Consider the following 20,371-nt stretch of genomic DNA (forward strand, 5'->3'; position numbering starts at 1 on the left):
AACCCCAAACAAAAGGAATCCAAAGAGGACCACACCAAGACGCATCATAATTAAAATGCCAAGAGCAAAAGACAAAGAGAGAATCTTAAAAGCAGCAAGAGAAAGAAACCCAGTTACCTACAAGGGAATACCCATATGACTGTCAGCTGATTTCTCAACAGAAACTTTGCAGGCCAGGAGGGAGTGGCAAGAAATATTCAAAGTGATGAATACCAAGAACCTACAACCAAGATTACTTTATCCAGCAAAGCTATCATTCAGAACTGAAGGTCAGATAAAGAGCTTCACAGATAAGGAAAAGCTAAAGGAGTTCATCACCACCAAACCAGGATTATATGAAATGCTGAAAGGTATCCTTTAAGAAGAGGAAGAAGAAGAAAAAGGTAAAGATACAAATTATGAACAACAAATATGCATCTATCAACAAGTGAATCTAAGAATCAAGTGAATAAATAATCTGATGAACAGAATGAACTGGTGATTATAGTAGAATCAGGGACATAGAAAGGGAATGGACTGACTATTCTTGTGGGGGAAAGGGGTGTGGGAGATGTGGGAAGAGACTGGAAAAAAATCGTGCACCTATGGATGAGGACAGTGGGTGGGGAGTGAAGGCGGAGGGTGGGGCGGGAACTGGGAGGAGGGGAGTTATGGGGGGAAAAAAGAGAAACAAATGTAATAATCTGAACAATAAAGATTTAATTAAAAAAAAAAGAATTTAAATTAAAAAAAAAAGAATTGTCCTGGCCAGATAGCTCAGTTGGTTAGAGAATTGTCCTAATACGACAAGATTGTGTGTTTGATCCCCAGTCAGGGGACGTACAAGAAGCATCCAATGAATACATAAATAAATGGAATAATAAATCAATGTTTTTCTCTCTCCAATCAATAAAAAAAGTTATCAAATTAACATTCTGCTTTCTTGGAGCTGTAATTCTGATCTTTAAATCCCATCACCAAAGATTGCTGTGTGGACACAACTCAGGCATTAAGGTAGAGTTAATATCTCAAACAGTGGAGTGAGACTACATGCATTTAAATCTTAGCTCTACCACTAAATAGCTTTACAATCTTGGGCAAGTTATTGACTTCTCAGTACATTTATTTTTCTCACCTAATAGTAGCTACCTCTAACTATACAGGTATAATAAATACATATATTTTGCCTATATCTGTTCACTGACTTTCTTCTAACAGGATTATAGTTTTATAGGCCTCTCCCTAGTTTCAAAAGCAAGGAGGAGGGTCTCTTATTGGCTTAAGCCAATCCGGGCATACACCTGGTGACTGTTACCAGGTTCAGGAATAAGCATGTGACCTCTATTAGTCTAATCAGGTATCAGAAGCGGGCTTATATTTCACTGTTGGGTAAAGGACTCCCCACCTCCTCCTCTGTGAGATGAGATCAAAGAGTTATGTGACACCAGTTGCCACTGGCAGCCTGCTTGTGAACAGCGAGAGGAACCACCAGTATATCCTGCTGACAAGGAGGAAAACAGAGAAGGAACTTGGAACCTTGATGATATAATTGAGCAAGCTGTACTCTGCCTGGAACCACCCTACCGCTGGCCTTCAGTTATATCAGATAATAGAATATCCTTATGTTTAATGTTGTTTCAGCCAGCATTTTTATATACCTGCAACCAAATGCGTCCTAACTGATACATTACCTGTGGTAATGTGAGGATTAAGTGAGATAATACCTAGGAAGCATTATTGGCATGATACTGGAGAGCTTCTAAGCATGGATTGTTATTCTAAAGTCTGGGATCCAAAGACTCTGTAGTCTGGCTCTGGCTATGGGCCTGGCATTAGTAGGTTATAAAGAAAAATGGGGTCAGTAATGTGTTACAGGGCTCAGGGACAGAGGAAGGGAAACTAGCACCTTCTCAGGCATGGGTGGGGTTGACAATCCAGGAAGGTAGTCATAGCAGTGTAGGCAAAGGGGAAGGAAAGGAAGCAGCAGCAATGAATGGAGAGATGAACATTACTAATGATAAGAAAAAAAGCATATTGGTGACAAAGTGAATGCTGATTGTAAACTTGTCAACAAAATTATGATAGAAACTAGAGGCCTGATGCACAAAATTCATGCAAGAGTAGGCCTTCCTTCCCCCAGCTGCTGACACCGGCTTCCCTCTGGCACCCAGAACCCAGGCTTCCTTCCAGCCGCCGGCAGGCACTGAGGACCTGAACTTCCCTTGCAGCCCCAGCTTTGTCTGGAAAGATGGGAGGATGTCTGGAAGGACATCTGATATAATTAGCATATTATGCTTTTATTATTATAGATGAAGTGCCTCATGTGAATGGGCAAAGAGGAGTATATCATTCCAATGTGCCTTTGGATTTTCCATTTATTTATTTACTAGAGGCCTGGTGCACAAAATTCGTGCATGGGTGTGTGTGTGTGTGTGTGTGTGTGTGTCCCTCAGCCCAGCCTGCACCCTCTTCAACCTGGGATCTCTCTCACAATCCAGGACTGCTGGCTCCCAACTTCCCGCTTGTCTGACTGCCTGATTACCCCTAACTGCTTCTGCCTGCCAGCCTGATCACCCCCTAACCACTCCCCTGCCAGCCTGATCTATACCTAACTGCTCCCCTGCCGGCCCGATTGCCCCTAACTGCCCTCCCCTGCAAGCTTGGTCGCCCCCAACTGCCCTCCCCTGCTGGCCCGATCACCCCTCACTGCCCTCCCTTGCCAGCCTGGTTGCCCCTAACTGCCCTCCCTGCAGGCCTGGTCCCCCCAATTGCCCTCCCCTGCAGGCCTGGTCCCCCCAACTGCCCTCCCCTGCCGGCCATCTTGTGGCAGCTATCTTTGACCACATGGGGGCGGCCATCTTGTGTGTTGGAGTGATGGTCAGTTTGCATATTACTGCTTTATTATATAGGATTTAGAAAAAAAAATTCCATTCATCAGTTCTGTGGTGCTGTGATATCCAGGGCAGTGCATAAAACCTATGGTATAAAAAATGTGTCTGATGAATTTCTGCTTTGAAATGTAGTAAAAACTTCAATAATTTGGAATTAGGTAGGCATTAGGGTGAATTACTTATTGTAGTTAGTGAAAATTTAAAAATTTTTAAAGAAATGATTTTTACTGTACTAGATTCTGGAGGCAGTTAAAACCAGGCTAATAAAACTGGTCACTTGAAGGTCTGGGAGCCAGTATTTATCAACTAGAGGCCCGTTGCACGAAGAGATTCGTGCACTAGGCCTTCCCTTCTCCTGGCTGCTGGCACCGGTTTTCCTCCGGCACCCGGGGCCCAGGCCTTCGCTCTGGCTGGAGCCTTTAGTTTTCGCTCCACCACTTCGCGCCTACGTATGCAAATTAACCGCCATATTTGTTGGGTTAATTTGCGTACTCTCCTGACTGGCTGGTGAGCATAGCAGAGGGCGGTCAATTTACATGTTTGTCTATTATTAGGTAAGATGGTTAGGGCAGAATAATTGTCCTAAGTATATTTTGTTTCTAAATGGTGGGGGTGAGAAGTACTGCTAAAGTAGTTCAAAGGCGTTTGGAAGGGTTTACACTTTTACGTAGGTTAAGCGGCATGTTCCATGCAGTTTTATTTTCACTGGTTGCTCTGGGAGGTGGTAGAACAGGCACATACTTTTTCTGACCTCATTTAGAGCCATGATGGGAAGGCCCCTCATGTAATCCTCACTCTTCTTCCTACGGTCTAACACGCCTCTGTTAGGGCTTTGTTGCTGTGTATTACAGGGTTCTAACTTTCTGAGCCTCCGCTAAGATCATTCCCGTGGAATTAACCATGGACACGTAGTGCAAAATCGCTAGTGGAACAGAAAGAATGGGGATTTTTTTAGGGAAGAAGGAAGAGATTCCTTTTGGAGCAGAAGCCCTCCCCTGGTAAGGCAGAGCGGGGTGGGTGCTAAGAATGGTAATTGTGAGTAGCCAGGGGCTGGGGCATTTGGGCACTGCCTGGCCACCACTTCCTAGCACTTGCTGAACAAGCCCTTTTATCATAGTCAACGTGAAGCCCACATGCACTAGTATCTGAGTTTTGATATATGAAACAAAAAAATAAACTCAATGGCAAATTATTTTTTTAATAAAACCCTCAAAAATATTTTCAAGCCTCTCTCCCTGCCAAATTACCAATGATGTCTTCAGCCACCCTGCGGAAATTTACTTTTTGTATGTTAGCCCCAAATTTGTATACGGCCAGTTTGGTTGACTGGGACCAGTCAGGTCGGAACCCACCAATTAGTTCCAGAGAAAGACAGTCACATTAGTTGTTTATTGACATCTTTTTAATGTTTTACTTTAAAACAAATAATCCCAGTAAAAGAGAGCAAAGGAAATGACATTTTCATGGTAGCTTGAAATGGATATGGTATTCCTGACTTATTTGTTTTCAGGAAACAGACAATTGCATTGTCGTACATGACTTTTAGAACTGCTCACGTAAATGCACGTACTTAAATTAAGTTTCTCTTACAAAAACACAACCAAGTCATTTTAAGGCAAAAAAGAAAATAATCAGCTTTTGGGGAGATAAGGTAATATTGTGGTATTTTCAGAAGTGACCCATTAATTTAGTTGCTCGTGTGTCCATATTCCTTACAGTTTTGCTTTGCAAATGGGCAAGAGAATTAGTCACTTTGTGCCTGGTGTCCTCCTCTCTCTCAGACTTGTTTTACCTGCGGATTAAGAACTTTCAGAATTGCTGAGTCGATGGGAGGTGAGAAAGGCACCCTTGAGCAGGGGATAATGACTAAAAAACTCAATAAAGCGTCTCCCTTTAAACAAAACTTGCAATCTACATATATTAACTTAGTTAAACACAATGCAAACATTTAGATCAGACACAGAACATCTGTTAGTTAACCTCATATAAGGGATGTCTGCAATGAAGTGTTAGCTTGATCAGCCCTGCATGTTGAAGAAGGCAGACAGACTGGAGCTGAGAAAGCATGTGGTTACTCAGTGCTCAGCGAAACTGTGCTTCTAGACACCATTTGGGATTGTCCAATGGGACTCTGCTAGGCATAAACGGGAGACCCCTCCGAACTCCCCAGAGAGACACACAACAGACAGACCCTACATTTTCCACACCACACAACTATCTTTGAATATCCAGTAATTTTGTGTGTGTGTGTGCTAGAGTTAAGATAGACACAATATGGTCATGGCTTCAATGTACAATAGTTTCTCACAACATGGTTCATTGCATTTTGCTGTGATTAAGACCTCAGTGATATTTGTAGGGTTTGTTTCTGAATCTTCCATCCTCAGCAATGCTGGCTGAACTGCGCTGGGTTTGAAGCCCAAGGAGGGGTCCCCAATACATTCAGAATTCCTGCTGCCAGTGGGGTTTGACCCAGGACAGAGCGTGTCCAAGAATCAGTGCTGCCTGAAAATTGCTGCCTCCTCCCGCTTCCTCCGAGTATATGGAGATGTCTGGCTTTAGGTCAGTGGAGGTGTGTGTGCGTGCGTGTATTTGTGTGTGTGTGCAACCTCCTCCAGAGGGTGTATCACAACTTCAGGTTGAGCAGAGACATGGGTCGATGAAAAATTGCATTGGATAATTGACTAAGATTCTATGTTTCAAAAATGAAAATAATTGCTTTAAAAGTTTGGCAAAATCCTTTCAGCTGGAGTGTAAAATCAGACTCTACCTTCAGTGTGCCTCCAGCGGCAGAGAAGATTCTGAATGATACACTCCAGGGGAATGTGCTAGAACTTGGGCAGGCGAGAAGAGGAAGCTTTCAAAATGTCGGTGTCTATCAAAAGGGACAAGGACTTTAAAAGGTTGGGAAGCTCATTTTAGGTGGAGTGGAGAAGTGGTTTCCTTGGGGTTGGAGGCTGGGTAAGGCTAGTGAAGTTCAGAAGCAAAACAGTGGCAGAGAATTGACAAGCAGTTACTGGAGAAGAAAAGTAAGGAGAGAGTCAGAGGTGGAGAAAGCAGGTTGTGAGAGAGAACTGGGGGATTTCAGGGCCTCCTCCTGCCTTTGGCTGCCCAGTTGATATCCTTGCTCATTCTTTGGGCTGCTGGAGTTTTTCAGCAGGCAGCACTATTTGTGGGGGGTTGAGTGGGGAGGGGTTAGGGGGAGGAGGCCTTTAAAAATGTCCTTTGTGGCTAGAGTTGAAGTGAATTGAGTGCTATCTTGCTTCTCCTTGCTTTTCGAAGACCATTACCTTGGCTGAAGTTCTGCTGGTCTGAGATCAGTAGACTGGTTTCTAACAAGCTGTCAGCATTGCTTGCTTTCCGGTAAATACATGTTCTATTTCATTTCTCTTGGGCTTTTTGTGGTCCTGTTATATGATGAAGTGTTTTGATTTGCAGACCCTGCCAGTGTTACCCGACTTTTCTAACTATAAATGCTTATACTGTACCAGGAAACCGAACCAATCATTTCAGATTTGGGACAATATTCTTGGGGAGAATAGAAAATGTTCACTATAAGAAGTAAAGGAGGTTTCGTTTTAGCCGTTCATATGTAAATGTACTACATAATAGCAAAAAACATTCAGGGCATATTAAAAAATAAATACCTTGCAAAATTCTCTGTTTATATATAAGAATAAGATGTTTAGGTAGTTGAATTTCTTAGTAGTATTCATTTTCTAAAAAAAAAAAAAATTGAGTTCTTTTATTTTGGTATTTTTCTCTCCCTCTCATTGCCCTTTGAGGGGAAGTCACTTTCTTGAACTTTACTGACTTCCCAGTGTTGTGTCTCGGTTCTTCTCAGGCCTTCCCCATCTCAGTCCCACTCCCATGTCTCAGTCCCTGGGATCCTGCCTGTGAACCAGCTTAGTGGGAACGGCTTCTCACACTTCCCCTTTCTGTGGGCAGCATTGCCAAGTCTGGGCAGGCGCCATTGCGGAGAGCTCAGCCCAACCACACTGGCCATCCTACTGATCAGCATTTCCTTTGTTTGGGTAGAAGTTGACAACTTATAAAGTTGATTCCATTAGAGGAATATGTTTCCATAACGTCAAATGTGTCAAATGGTCAGTCTATTTGCCCCACTGGCCCTGAATTTCATGATTTGTACATTTTCTAACTGAAGAACATTCTCATCATAAAGAACAACATGAAAGTGATGTGCAAAATTGCTTGCCACAGCAGTAAATCGCCAAAAGCACACATACTGACATTCAAAGTACATTAATAATAATATGACTGAATAAGGAATGGGTTGGCAACAATATATCTTGAAATAAGCAGCCATTTCTACTGTTCCCAAATTCTGCTTTACTTGGTACCTTGTTGGCAGCTGTTGATGAGTGCCATTGTGTTTAAATATACATTATGGCCTAATTTTGAAAATATAGTTTGCATTTAATCGCAAAGCAGAAATGGCTGAAATTTGAAGGTGTTTACTCCCATAATTTCAAAATAGAGAGTCAAAATCTTCTAAGTGGCCTAATTTTCATACATCCCACAGCATTAGCAGTGTTTGGTTTCTCAAGATTATTAACTCAAGGTACGTTACTAAATGAGCGGGTTAATGTTGATGTACCTCGGAATTTCAGCCATCCCTAAACATGCATTTTCATGCAATTAAAAGATAATGGGCTTATAAACTGCCTTTCATGTTCTTCCTGATTCTTGCAAATTCAACTTTAGAAGGGCTTTCGAAATAGTTCATGCAAATGATATGTATGGCTAAAGGAACTGCTATGCCTAGAAAGAAGACGAACTTATTTCAGTTTGACGTGAGGCAAGCTGAGGGCATCTGTGCTTTCTCCGGCCTTACAAATGCTCTGAGATGATCGAGACCTTCCAGTCCTTAGCGAGTCTGATGCAAAAGCAGTTTCCCTGGCAGGCTGCGGCGCGGCGTCGAAAGCGTCTGTCTCCGCCTCTTCCGAACCCACCTCTTCATCAGTTATAAACAATTTGGATTCCCTCCATTTGGGGTAAAAATCTTGGCTGCCCCTGGAGCCACTTGACTCACTCCCCGAAAGCTGGATGTTCAGCTCCTCTGTGGACCTGACCAGGTTTTGTACAGACAAAGATTTGCCCAAGTCCTTGGGCGCCACTGGGTGGACGGACAACAGAGTTTCTCCTCCCATGTCAAAGCTCTTCCGCAGAGAACGGTCCCTGGTCAGATTTGACTGTGCAACCTGGACATTTTCCTTGGAGGCAACAAGGCAGGCGGTGACATCAGGAATGCTCTCCTGTAAGCCTGTGGGGTTTGGGTGCAGGGTCTCTGGCCTGGGCGGGTGCTTGATGGCTGGGAGAGGAGGCGGGATCTGTAAAGTTGCTGGGGCTGCGGGCTTAGGGGCCGCATTTATTTGGTTTGCAATGTTGTTGGTGGCCACCACCGAGGAGCCATCGCTTTGACTCAGCGGCACCTGGGTTGCTTGACTGTGCATAGTGGGGCTCAGCGCGTAGAAAGTCTGCGCACTGAACTCATTTGGCGTCAGGATGAACTGCAGGCCTCGAGAGATGTTGGCACTAGCTGATCTGGTTAGGCAGCCACTGTTCCGGGCGGAGCTGGACAGGTCTTTGCTGTCCACGGGGCTGTGATAGTCAGATGTCTGTTCACATTCAAACGGTGGGATCTGGAATGAGGCCAAAGCGAGGGCTGAGGCGGAGCCTTTCCGGAGGACCTGCTGGTATATGTCCAGTAGGCAGTCCAGCTTGGACTCAATGGACTGGACCTGCAAAAGGGGAAATGGCCACGGATGAGTATAACTGTTACCAAGACAGGGCTTCACCGTTAGAATTAAAAAAATGAAACCATCGTGTGCCAATGCAGTAGAATACAGAGTTTAAGGATAATGCAGACCTGATATTTATTATTATTTTATTTTATTTTTAATTTTTTTGATTTAGTACCATTTTGCAACGTCATGTCTAGCAGTGCTGGGCAAGGGAGGACTTAGGAGAGGGATGCTTTGGCCTCTTTGTAATCTTCATTGGCACCCCTCTCCCTCAGTTCTTTAAAATGGACAATTGATATTCTCCAAACCCATGTAATCACTGTACAGATGCAACTTCACGACTGCCCAGCCCAGCCAGGTTGCCTTTCCCAAGCCTCTTCTGTGGAACTCTGCTGCAGTGTAGTAAGGAACTTATTCTATAATAAAATCAAGACCTTAAATAGCAATCTAGGTGATTCTGAATTGAAAAATAAAGATACAGAATGCTTCAGAATTAATACCTGAAGTATTTATGATTAAATTGGGGTAGCAATTTGATTTCTGGAAAATGGTCTTTGTAGCGGTAATGATTTTTTTTTTTTTTTTTTTTTTTTTTACAGAGTGACCTAAAAGAGAGACAATAAGAATAACCAAAACACAAATAAAAAATAGATTTTTTGCCAAAACCGGTTTGGCTCAGTGGATAGAGCGTTGGCCTGCGGACTGAAAGGTCCCAGGTTCGATTCCGGTCAAGGGCATGTACCTGGGTTGCGGGCACATCCCCAGTAGGAGATGTGCTGGAGGCAGCTGATCGATGTTTCTCTCTCATCGATGTTTCTAACTCTCTATCTCTCTCCCTTCCTCTCTGTAAAAAATCAATAAAATATATTTAAAAAAAAACAAAACTCATTAAAAAAAATAGATTTTTTTTTATCTTAGTGTTGAAAATCTCCAATTGCTTCCTGTGTGATGAGGTGAGATTTTCTGTTCCTTATATGGAAGTCCAAACGCTTAGAGAATTCTGTCTATGCACAAAGAAAATTTCATTTCATTCGTTCTTCCTTGATTTTATTTCTTTATCTACCTTTCAAAATATATTAATCACTAAAATACATCCAATTGCCAAATCCAGTTTTTATTTTAAAAAATTCTGGTTAAAATCTTAACCAATATCGTTCAGTTGTACCTGTTTTTCAACCTTGACCACCCGGCCGAGCATACTGAGGTCATCTGTGGTCTCATGTTCTGCTGGTATTTTCTCTCGGCTCTTCTTATCTGATGTGATTTGACCTTTTCCAAGAATTTGATCAACACTAGCAGAGAAAGAGGACATCTGATTATGAGTTGAAGATGGAGATGGAGGTTGCCCTAGGCCAGAATGAAGTGTTTTGAAAAGAAAAATTCAATACAATTATTTTTAATTTATGTAAGTGAAATAAAAATGAACTGGTTTCAGTTGATGTGCTTTATTTTCTTAACATGAGAATTACATAAAATATTAATTTTCTTATTATTCTGGTCCAGGATGAAATCACTTAAGGGTGATCTTCTGGAGGCAAAATTGCCTTAAACTACAAATTACAGAGTGACCTAAAAGAGGTCACTTGTCTGTTTTCATCTTTGACCAAGTATTTCCAAAATTAACTACTTAAGCTATTACAATATCATAATTATGATGATTTCACATTAATAGATTACTCAATGAACACTTACTGTTCATCTGATATGTGAAAGATAAGCAGATAAAAAAGCTATTGGAATTCTAGTTGGAAAATATACTCTACATGAGTTAGATACTCTAGTTCTGAAAATTCGGTAGCAGTTCAACTTGCTAAAAAAAACCCCTAAGAGCCACAGATAGTTCTATTAAAGGACTTGGAAGACTGCTACCATGTAGGCAAAGATTGTCACATGACCACAGGATGAGTTAAAACCATTTCCAAGGGAACTTGATCACCCTAACTGGGAATTACAGTACTTTCCCATTTTGTGTGTTTTAGAACTGAATTACCAGGAGGACCGACTCAACTTCCCGGTTACTTTGTCTGCATAGAAATACAGGCAGTGCCTATCTTCTGTCATGACATCTAATCTATCAAACTCCAAGCTCAAAAGAATGGAGTCATTATTTTATTAATATCTGGATGCCCACAGCACGTGGCACACATTACATGCTCAATAATTATCTGCTAAAAGAATGAATGAATGAACAAATTGTAATTTTTTTTGGTAACTGATTAACAGGTGTTTTACTAAGGGTCTAGTTTATATCCCTTACCCTGGGCTAAATGCGCTGTGGGCATATAAGCCAATGTTTCTGACTCAGTCCTTATATTTTAAGACTATTTCATCACAAATGCTGGTAATTTGTGCCTAAGAGTGAAGCAAAATCCTTAAAAAATGGAATTGACTAAATATTTTGCCTTCAAGATAACACAATTAGACACATATAGTTGGAATAACATGTTGAACTAATTTCTTCTAATCACTCAGTAAGATGCTCACTGGAAAAACAGTGTGTATCTAGTATATACAGGACATGAAGGAAGGGAAGGGCCCAGTCTTAATCACAAGGAAGGAGAACAAACTTGCAACCAGGAAACAATACAAGAACCAGCCAGTCATTTTTCAGTCTTGACTCTGGCACAGTATACCGAGATTCCGAGTGCTTTTATTCCCATAGTGGACTTTATTTTTTTGTTAATCCTCACCCAAGGATATTTTTCCAGTGATTTTTTAGAGAGAGTGGAAGGGAGAGGGAGAGACAGAGAGAAGCATTGATGTGAGAGAGACACATCGATTGGTTGCTTCCTGCACACACCCCGACCAGGGCCAGGGAACCTGCAACCAAGGTACATGCCCTTGACTGGAATTGAACCCAGGACCTTTCAGTCCATGGGCCGATGCTCTATCCACTGAGCCAAACTGGCTAGAGCTCCATAGTGGACTTTAAATGCTTTGGGAGGTCAGAGTAGGGAAAGGTATTTTTGTGGGCTGTATAGTCAGGTAAAGCCAAAGAGGAAAACTAGTTTATTCCTGAAGGATGGTTAGGATTTAGATAATAACAAAACAACAGCAGCAGCAATGATAATTCAGATGGCATCAGAACAGCCATTAACATTTATTGAGCACTCATTTACTGTGTGTTTAATTAACTCGATCCCCGTGACAACCCTAAGAGGCAAGTACTAACATTATCCCCATTTTTTTTGTTGTTGTTAATCCTCACTCAGTATTTTTCCATTGATTTTTTTTAGACAGAGTGGAAGGGAGGGGGAGAGACACACAGAGAGAAACATCAATGTGAGAGAGACACATCCATTGGTTGCCTCCTGCGTGCACCCTGACCAGCGCTGGGGATTGAGCCTGCAACCAAGGTACATGTCCTTGACCAGAATCGAATCTGGGATCTTTTAAATCTTGGACCAATGCTCTATCCACTGAGTCAAACTGTCTAGGGCAATCCTTATTTTAAAAAATATGTTTTTATTGATTTCTAAGAGAGGAAGGAAGAGGGAGAGACAGATAGAAATATTAATGAGAGAGAAGCATTGATTGGCTGCCTCCTTCACGTCTCCTACTGGGGACCAAGCCTGAAACCTGGGGAATTGAACCGGCGACCTCCAGGTGCATGGGTCGATGCTCAACCACTGAGGCACACGAGCCGGGCACATTATCCCCATTTTTACAGATGAGGAAACTGAGACACTGTATCATTGAAGGCTTCTAATACCTGATTTACATCCTTAAATAAAATCTATGCTAAAAGCAAGGCCCCGTTCCCCACTGAAAATGAATTAGAACTATGGAATTTAGAAGTTTTCTCTTCTACAGAGTTCCTCCCAGGTAGTTTCTGTGCCTTTCCTTTACAACCATAACATTTTCATTGCTCACCGTGTTTGAAGGCTCTTAATTCTACACAACATGTCCAGGTGACCAGCAGAATATTGTTCAATTACATCTTTTACATCATATGGGCGTAATGTTTCTTTAAACTTCCGTTTTGCAACATGAAATTTCATTATTCTGCAAGAGCAACAAATGACACATTGTAAAGTAAGTTACCAAAATAGCATACTAGTAAAATGTAAGAAACTCTGGGGGGAAAAAGTCATGCACCAAATTATTTTAGACTCCTATGAAAATGCAATATGAAAGCCTGAGATTACAGTGGACAATTTCAGAATATCTCATTTGGGGCAAACCACTTTTAGTAGAAAAACACACTAAAAAGAGATTATGTTTGAAGTGTTGCACCTTTTTATTGTACCTTTTTAATGTTCACTGAAACCCTGATTTAAAATTAAGGTCAAAATGCAATTCTCCCTTTTCCATGTGGCCCCCAGAAGTCCAAGATATAGCACCTACTGATTGCATCCCTTGTGAAATATAAAAATTGTTAAAATGGTCTTTTATGTAACGAAATTCATTTTAAAAATATATTTTAATTCACTTCAGAGAGGAAGGAAAAGGGAGAGATAGAAACATCAATAATGAGAGAGAATCATTGATTAGCTACCTTCTGCACGCCCCCTACTGGGGATGGAGCCCACAGCCTGGGCATGTGCTCCGACTGGGAATTGAATCTGCAACCTCTTGGTGCATGGGACGATGCTCAACCAACTGAACCACACTGGCCAGGGCATGAGATTTTTTTTTTTATTATTACTATGCCTCCCCCATGTTTTAAAACAATATTTTATAAATACATTCCATGATGCCATAAATAGCTAAGCTGCCTAAGATAACCAGTGCTTGCAATAACTTGGTATAATTCCTGAAGAAAGCAAAGAAACAATGGTTGAATGAGTCTGTGCAGCCTTATTGCAGGTAAATGTTAAGTCTTGGTGTTTTTCACCTATGAAGTGGCTCATAGACTCCCATTATCACATTCAGGCCGGGAATCAATCAAGGAGGCTCTATGAACCAAAATTTATTCTCCCTTGGTGGAAAGAGGGAAGATGAGGAACAAATGAGTTTAAACAGAAAATCCTCATTACCTATCCTACGTGAAAGCCAATTGCAAGGAATCCAAATTACTATATTGGTTAAAAAGCCCCCAACTCTCTTGTAATTGTATTAACTTCAAATTAATTGTATCCTAATTAATCCTGAACCATCTATCCATAATATATATTGTTTTCTTAAATTCAAGTATACTTGTAATTGACATACTGTATTAGTTTCAGGTGTGCAACAGAATGATTTGATATTTAAATACAGTGGGGCCTTGACTTACGAGTTTAATTCGTTCCAATACCGAGCTCATTAAGGAGCTCGTTAACTCAAATTACTCTATCAACTCAATGCATAAAATCCGCCAAGAGACAGCTGGTATCTCAAAAAACTCGTTAGTCGGGACACTCGTAAGTCAAGGCCCCACTGTATACTGTTTTACAAAATTATCACCACAGCAAGTCTAGTTAATATCCATCCCCATACATAATATCCATAAGAATATGAACATCCAGGAATGTCCATAATATTCTTTCTCTCTCTACCATATTTTCTCCTCCAATCTCTTCTTTAGTTAGGATAGGTTTTTGTTTGCAAAGACGTTTAAACAACGTTATCAGCAGAAAGTAAAGAAAATCTGTTTTTAATGTAACCTCTTAGTATTTAGCTTTGGTTCACAAATTTGTTTATCAGCATTTAGGTTTGATTGGGGCTCAGCCTCCTATATTGAAAAACTGGGGAAAAATAGTGCAATACGTATCCCGTGAAATTTTTCGCCCTGAGTGACCACGTTAAACATATCTGTTTCCTCACACTAGGCTGTCAGCTGCATGAAAGCGGATGGGCTTAATAAAGGTTAGCGACTGTTACTACCCCTGCCATGGCTGTTACTACCCCTGCCATGGCTGTTACTACCCCTGCTATGGCTGTTACTAACCCTGCTATGGCTGTTACTACCCCTGCTATGGCTGTTACTACCCCTGCTATGGCTGTTACTAACCCTGCTATGGCTGTTACTACCCCTGCCATGACTGCTACTACCCCTGCCATGGCTGTTACTACCCCTGCCATGGCTGTTACTAACCCTGCCATGGCTGTTACTACCCCTGCCATGGCTGTTACTAACCCTGCCATGGCTGTTACTAACCCTGCTATGACTGTTACTACCCCTGCCATGGCTGTTACTACCCCTGCTATGGCTGTTACTACCCCTGCCATGGCTGTTACTACCCCTGCTATGACTGTTACTACCCCTGCTATGGCTGTTACTACCCCTGCCATGGCTGTTACTACCCCTGCTATGGCTGTTACTACCCCTGCTATGGCTGTTACTAACCCTGCTATGGCTGTTACTAACCCTGCCATGGCTGTTACTACCCCTGCTATGACTGTTACTACCCCTGCTATGGCTGTTTCTACCCCTGCTATGGCTGTTACTACCCCTGCTATGGCTGTTACTACCCCTGCTATGACTGTTACTAACCCTGCTATGGCTGTTACTACCCCTGCTATGGCTGTTACTACCCCTGCCATGGCTGTTACTACCCCTGCTATGACTGTTACTACCCCTGCTATGGCTGTTACTACCCCTGCCATGGCTGTTACTACCCCTGCTATGGCTGTTACTACCCCTGCCATGACTGTTACTACCCCTGCCATGGCTGTTACTACCCCTGCTATGGCTGTTACTACCCCTGCCATGGCTGTTACTACCCCTGCTATGGCTGTTACTAACCCTGCTATGGCTGTTACTACCCCTGCTATGACTGTTACTACACCTGTTCTTCAACACTATCCTCAGGGCTTAGCACAGTTCCTGATACACAGTGGAAAGAAACATTTATTGAATAAAGGATTAAGGGAAGAAAGAGAAAAATAAAAGATCCTCTGATAAGATTTAAAATAAAGACAACAACAACAACAACAAAACAACCCAGAAGAAAAGCTAATCTAACAGCCCAGAAACCATTTTTGCTTCTCTTCAATGGTGCCTAGATGGGCAGGAAAAAGGGAAAATCTTTTTTATGTGCCGTAGGTGTTTTTTTGGTTGTCACTGTTTGTGTTTTCAATATTATTACCACTTGTTATGTGAAATATTTTATATGTCTTACGTTTAACAGCACTTGATAAGATATTTTTAGCTCCCCTCTTTATAAAATTTATTTCTAATCTGTATTGTTGAAAGCATTGCATATGTCTCCGCTTTTCCCTCATTGATCCCTTTCAGCCCGCCCCGCCCTGCCCCCAGGCCTTCACCACCCTGTTGTCTGTGTGCATGGGTTATGCACTCTGTGAGCTCCCTTTTGTATTAGGGAAACTGAGGTTCAGAGAACTTAACTGACTTGGCTCCAAACTAGAGCCAGCAGGAGGCAAAGCCAGGATCCCACCCAGATCTGTCTGGTTCTCACCTCACATCACCTCTCAATCTCCCACGGCATCGATTCTGGAGAAGTTGAGTTAACTGCGATCTTTGGCAGCTTTTGTTGCCTATGGTGGCAGAAGCCGCCCTACATGCAGAGGGGCAAGCTTTGGCGCAATCAGTGCATCTGCTCTGGCTGTAGCTCAGGCATTTGGGGCCAGTGGGGTGTGTGCACTGCACCTCCAAACTGAATTCCCTGTTTTGCGCTAATGGGGACCTGCCCTTGTTTCCTGGTGGAGAGCTGTGTGAGTTTGATATCATAACTTGTCTCCAAGTTGTGCATTGCTTTTTTCTTTTCCTTTCACAAATGTTTTAAGAGAAAGAATAATCTGAAGGCATTCAACGGGCAGTGTTACACTCCAGCCCTCGGTCATATTTTAAGCAAAACTTAAACAATTTCATTTTTATTTACACAATTTACTATAAGAACTAGCCAAATTAAAAGAAAATCTGTTTTAAAGTTGTGATCATCTCTTATAATTTTAATCAATATTAAATAGGAAACGAGTAGTCTTTTGTGTGATTTCAGTATGGCCATATGCAAAGTAAAGTAGATATTAGAATTCTTAATTGGCTTCCCGTTTATTTTCACACATCCCATCATTCTTTCGGTGGCATTGTTCCTCTAGTGCTTTACTCAGATTTTCCCACCTTCATGTGAAATAGTGCAAGTTGGATTAATAAGTATCACTTTAATTATTTGGAAAAGAGGAGTATATGCAGTGATGGGCTGGAGCAGGCTTGTACTCACCCCCAAGAGCTGATTATTACACTTTCAGGAATTTTCTGTTTGTTAAACACAGCCATTATTAAAAATCAAATTACATAAATGTATAATAAAATAAATTATATTAAAAACAAAGGTAATGTACCCTCAAAACTCATCACTTCCTAATTATTTTACCACATGTTACTTTGTTCTTGAGTTATGCACATCAGTTGTATCAGTATGATGGAAATACTATCTAACACTGTAGTATTGCACATGTCTCCCCAACTTTTTGTCTAGTGATGTCACACTGAGAGTGTGCAATTAGCTATGGTAAGAGTATTTATACCATGGAAATCGGCCAACACTACAAATCAGGCATTGATGGAAGCATTTACTAGTGCATTACTGAGTGTATAAACCATCTCATCTAGTAAGACTTGCGTTTTCTATGATGTAGATCAAATAGATTTTCTGGCTTTGTTGTGGGTTGAAAAGAAAAACATTAAAGAGGTCTGAGGGGAGATATGAGAATTCTAAGTCAGGTAATATGTTTTATAAATGTGGAGGAAATGTTAAAAAGCATATTTGAAATCAATAATTTATAGAAAGGATAATGACAGTCATTTTGCCTCTTCTGAGAGCAGACCAAGTATGTACTAATAGCTCTCAAAGCTGTCCCCTCCTTTCCATCTGCACTACTGCAGCCTTAGAAAGAATAAACCTTTCAAATGCAAAGATTACCATATTACCCCTCCCCCGCCAGAGCCTTTATTGCCTATCGGGTAAACATCAAATTCCTTAGCACATCCTATAAGACTGTTTTGGACTGGCCTCCGTCTATCTTTTCCGCCTCATCTGCTCTCACTTCCTCCTTGGAACTTGAGGTTCCAGCAACAATAAGATATTTGTAGGTTCACGAAAACAACATTAAATCAAATATATACATCAATTATTTGCATACACTATTTCTTCTTTCTGAAATCTTCCGATATCTTTGACTCAGCTCTAACATCACTTTTTAATGGAAATTTCTATAATTTCCCCAAAGTAGTTCATCAGTTGCCTATCAAACTCTATTTTAGTATGTAACACACCACATTATAATTATTTGCTTACTAGAGGCCCAGTGCATGGATTTGTGCACTGGTGGGGTTCCTCGGCCTGGTCTGCAGGGATCAGCCAAAACCAGCTCTCCGACATCCCCTGAGGGGTCCTGGATTGCGAGAGGGAGCAGGCCAGGCTGAGGGACCCCACCGGTGCATGATTGGGGCCAGGGAGGGACTGAGGGAGGGCTCCAGGGTGGGTCTGGCACATCTCGCCCAGTCCCAATTGGCTGGACCCCAGCAGAAAGCTAACCTACTGGTTGGAACATCTGCCCCCTGGTGGTCAGTGTGTGTCATAGCAACTGGTTGAACGGTTGAACGGTCAGACACTTAGCATATTAGGCTTTTATTATGTGGGATAGATCAGTCTCCACCACAAGACTGTATGAAGTCCTGGAATGCAGGGTTGTGTTTCCCCATTGTAAACCAATACTTGGCGTACAGTTTAATGGGCAGAAGAGGTTTGTTTGCCTAGAAGCTTTTCAGTGAGGCTCAGTGGGCGACTTGAGAGGGAAGAGAGTAATGGGCGGAGAGAGCTCTTGCCTTTCCAGATGCTCATCTCTAATCATTCCTCTGCACAAAGGTGCAGTCCAGTCCTCTGGAATTTCTTGTCCTCAAAGTGCTCATTTCTCAGCATTCTGTCTTGGCACACTTCCTAAAACTAACTGTTCCAGATTCAATTCAGGCATTGACTTCTCTAGGCAATCTCCCTTGAGGGCTCCATGGGGGGGTAGATGGTCTTTTTTTAAAAAAATATATTTTATTGATTTTTCACAGAGAGGAAGGGAGAGGGATAGAGAGTTAGAAACGTCGATGAGAGAGAAACATCGATCAGCTGCCTCCTGCACACCCCCTACTGGGGATGCGCCCACAACCAAGGTACATGCCCTTGACCGGAATTGAACCTGGGACCCTTCAGTCTGCAGGCCGACGCTCTATCCACTGAGCCAAACCGGTTAGGGCAGGGGGTAGATGGTCTTGCTCTGTGCTCTCAGGTAGCGGAATCTGTGGCATTGTATCTCACCCACTGGATGTAGTGATATCAGAGGCTGGGTTTTACACTAGCACCTCACAATCTCTGGCCAGTATTAGAGATGCAATATGTGCTTGCTGAAGAAATGATTGAGTATTAGCTGCCCTCTAGTTGTTCAAAGCTGTTCGTGTTCTGTGGCAAGGCACACGCTTGTAGAGATCTTCTAAAAAGGTTGCCTTAGAAGAGATCTGAGGTCTTCAGACACATTTCAGAAACAGTATAAGCCTTTGCCTCTATTTCATGAATACCAAAGTACTTCCTAAAGTAAAAGAAATGTTCATTCATTCATCAATAGTCAGGACCTTGCCTGGTTTAGAAAAGTTATTTAAATAGAACTGCTTCTGAAAAATCATAAAAATATAATATTCTTTTCCATTAGATAGCTAATATAAAAGCATTTCACAAAGCCATTAAGGCACAACAATAAACTGTCATTGTGAGGAAGTAAAAAGAAACACAATAACATTAAAAGTCAAGGAATAAATCACACTGTCATTCAGTAAGGGCCAAATATGGAGAGAGCTAACAGCAAAATGAAACTGTCCAGAGAGAGGGAGAGGGATAGTTCGGTGGGACACCGATATGTTGGTTGAAGGAATGTTTAGTATCATAAGACCATCAAGAAACAGAGATGAGCCCTGGCTGGTTTTGCTTGGTGGTGAGAGCACAGGCCTGTGGACCTAAGGGCCTCGAGTTCAATTCCAGGTCGAGGGCACATACCTGGGCTGCAGGTTCCACCCTCCACCCCCACCCACCCCTGGTCCCAGGCAGTGCACTTGGGAGGCAACCAGTTGATGTGTCTCTCTCACATCAATGTTTCTCTCTCTCTCTCTCTCTCTCTCTCTCTCTCTCTCTCTTTCTCTCTCTCTCTCCCCCCCCTCCCTCCCTCCCTCCCTCTCTCTAAAGATCAGTAGAAAAAAAATATGCTAGGGTGAGGATAAAAAAGAAAAGAAAAAGATGAAAACATGCAGTGGAAGTCTAAAAACAGTAAAACTTAGTTCTTTTTGTTCCCAAGAGACTACTCTAAGTGCTTCCAAAAATCATGTCACTCAAGAGGGAGTGAGTGTGCAGCACAAAAGGTTCCTGACCATTTAGCCGGAGTATGACAGTCCTTCTTGAGTGAAGACTCCATGTCATCAGGGCCAGGTGATTTGAGATGTGCCTATCATTCAATTCCCTCAGCCTCCTTCCCTCCACCCAACCCTCTCCTCCCCCTCATGTCTCCTGAGACTGGACATGATTTTCATGGTTAAAACCAGAGTGGGCCACCAGTAGTCCCTAGGCAGAAAAAAACATGGTTTAAAGTTCTGCAATAGGAGAGAACCAAGATGGCGGCGATATAGGCAGACGCGTCCCAGGTCCTGTCCCAGAGCAAATGGAATGAACAGCTGAAACTAGTAACACCCACACCGAATTGGTGAAATTGCTCAGCTGGTGAGAGGGTTTGCAGCCGGGAAGAGCAGAACTCCCCTGGAAAGGTAAAAAAAACAACCAGGGATTTGGGCAGGAAAGTTTGCCAGACCTCTGAGCCCAG

The 20,371-nt window shown here is 42.2% G+C and overlaps 1 protein-coding gene across 2 annotated transcripts in view; it reads right to left on the minus strand.

Annotated features, from left to right (window-relative positions):
- Window positions 1-5,114: 5,114 nt before the first annotated feature.
- The window catches only part of KCNQ5 (potassium voltage-gated channel subfamily Q member 5), a 529,981-nt gene continuing 514,724 nt past the window's right edge, over window positions 5,115-20,371 (minus strand). For both annotated transcript variants that reach the window (XM_059701183.1, XM_059701182.1), the window contains 3 exons: window positions 12,509-12,640; window positions 9,801-9,927; window positions 5,115-8,632 (listed from right to left, as the gene is read on the minus strand). In XM_059701183.1, the coding sequence (XP_059557166.1) occupies window positions 7,670-8,632; window positions 9,801-9,927; window positions 12,509-12,640 (1,222 nt within the window). In that variant the 3' untranslated portion in view covers window positions 5,115-7,669. The remainder of the gene's footprint in view (window positions 8,633-9,800; window positions 9,928-12,508; window positions 12,641-20,371) is intronic.

Source organism: Myotis daubentonii, chromosome 6 (assembly GCF_963259705.1).
Source record: "Myotis daubentonii chromosome 6, mMyoDau2.1, whole genome shotgun sequence".
Taxonomy (NCBI): Eukaryota; Metazoa; Chordata; class Mammalia; order Chiroptera; family Vespertilionidae; genus Myotis; species Myotis daubentonii.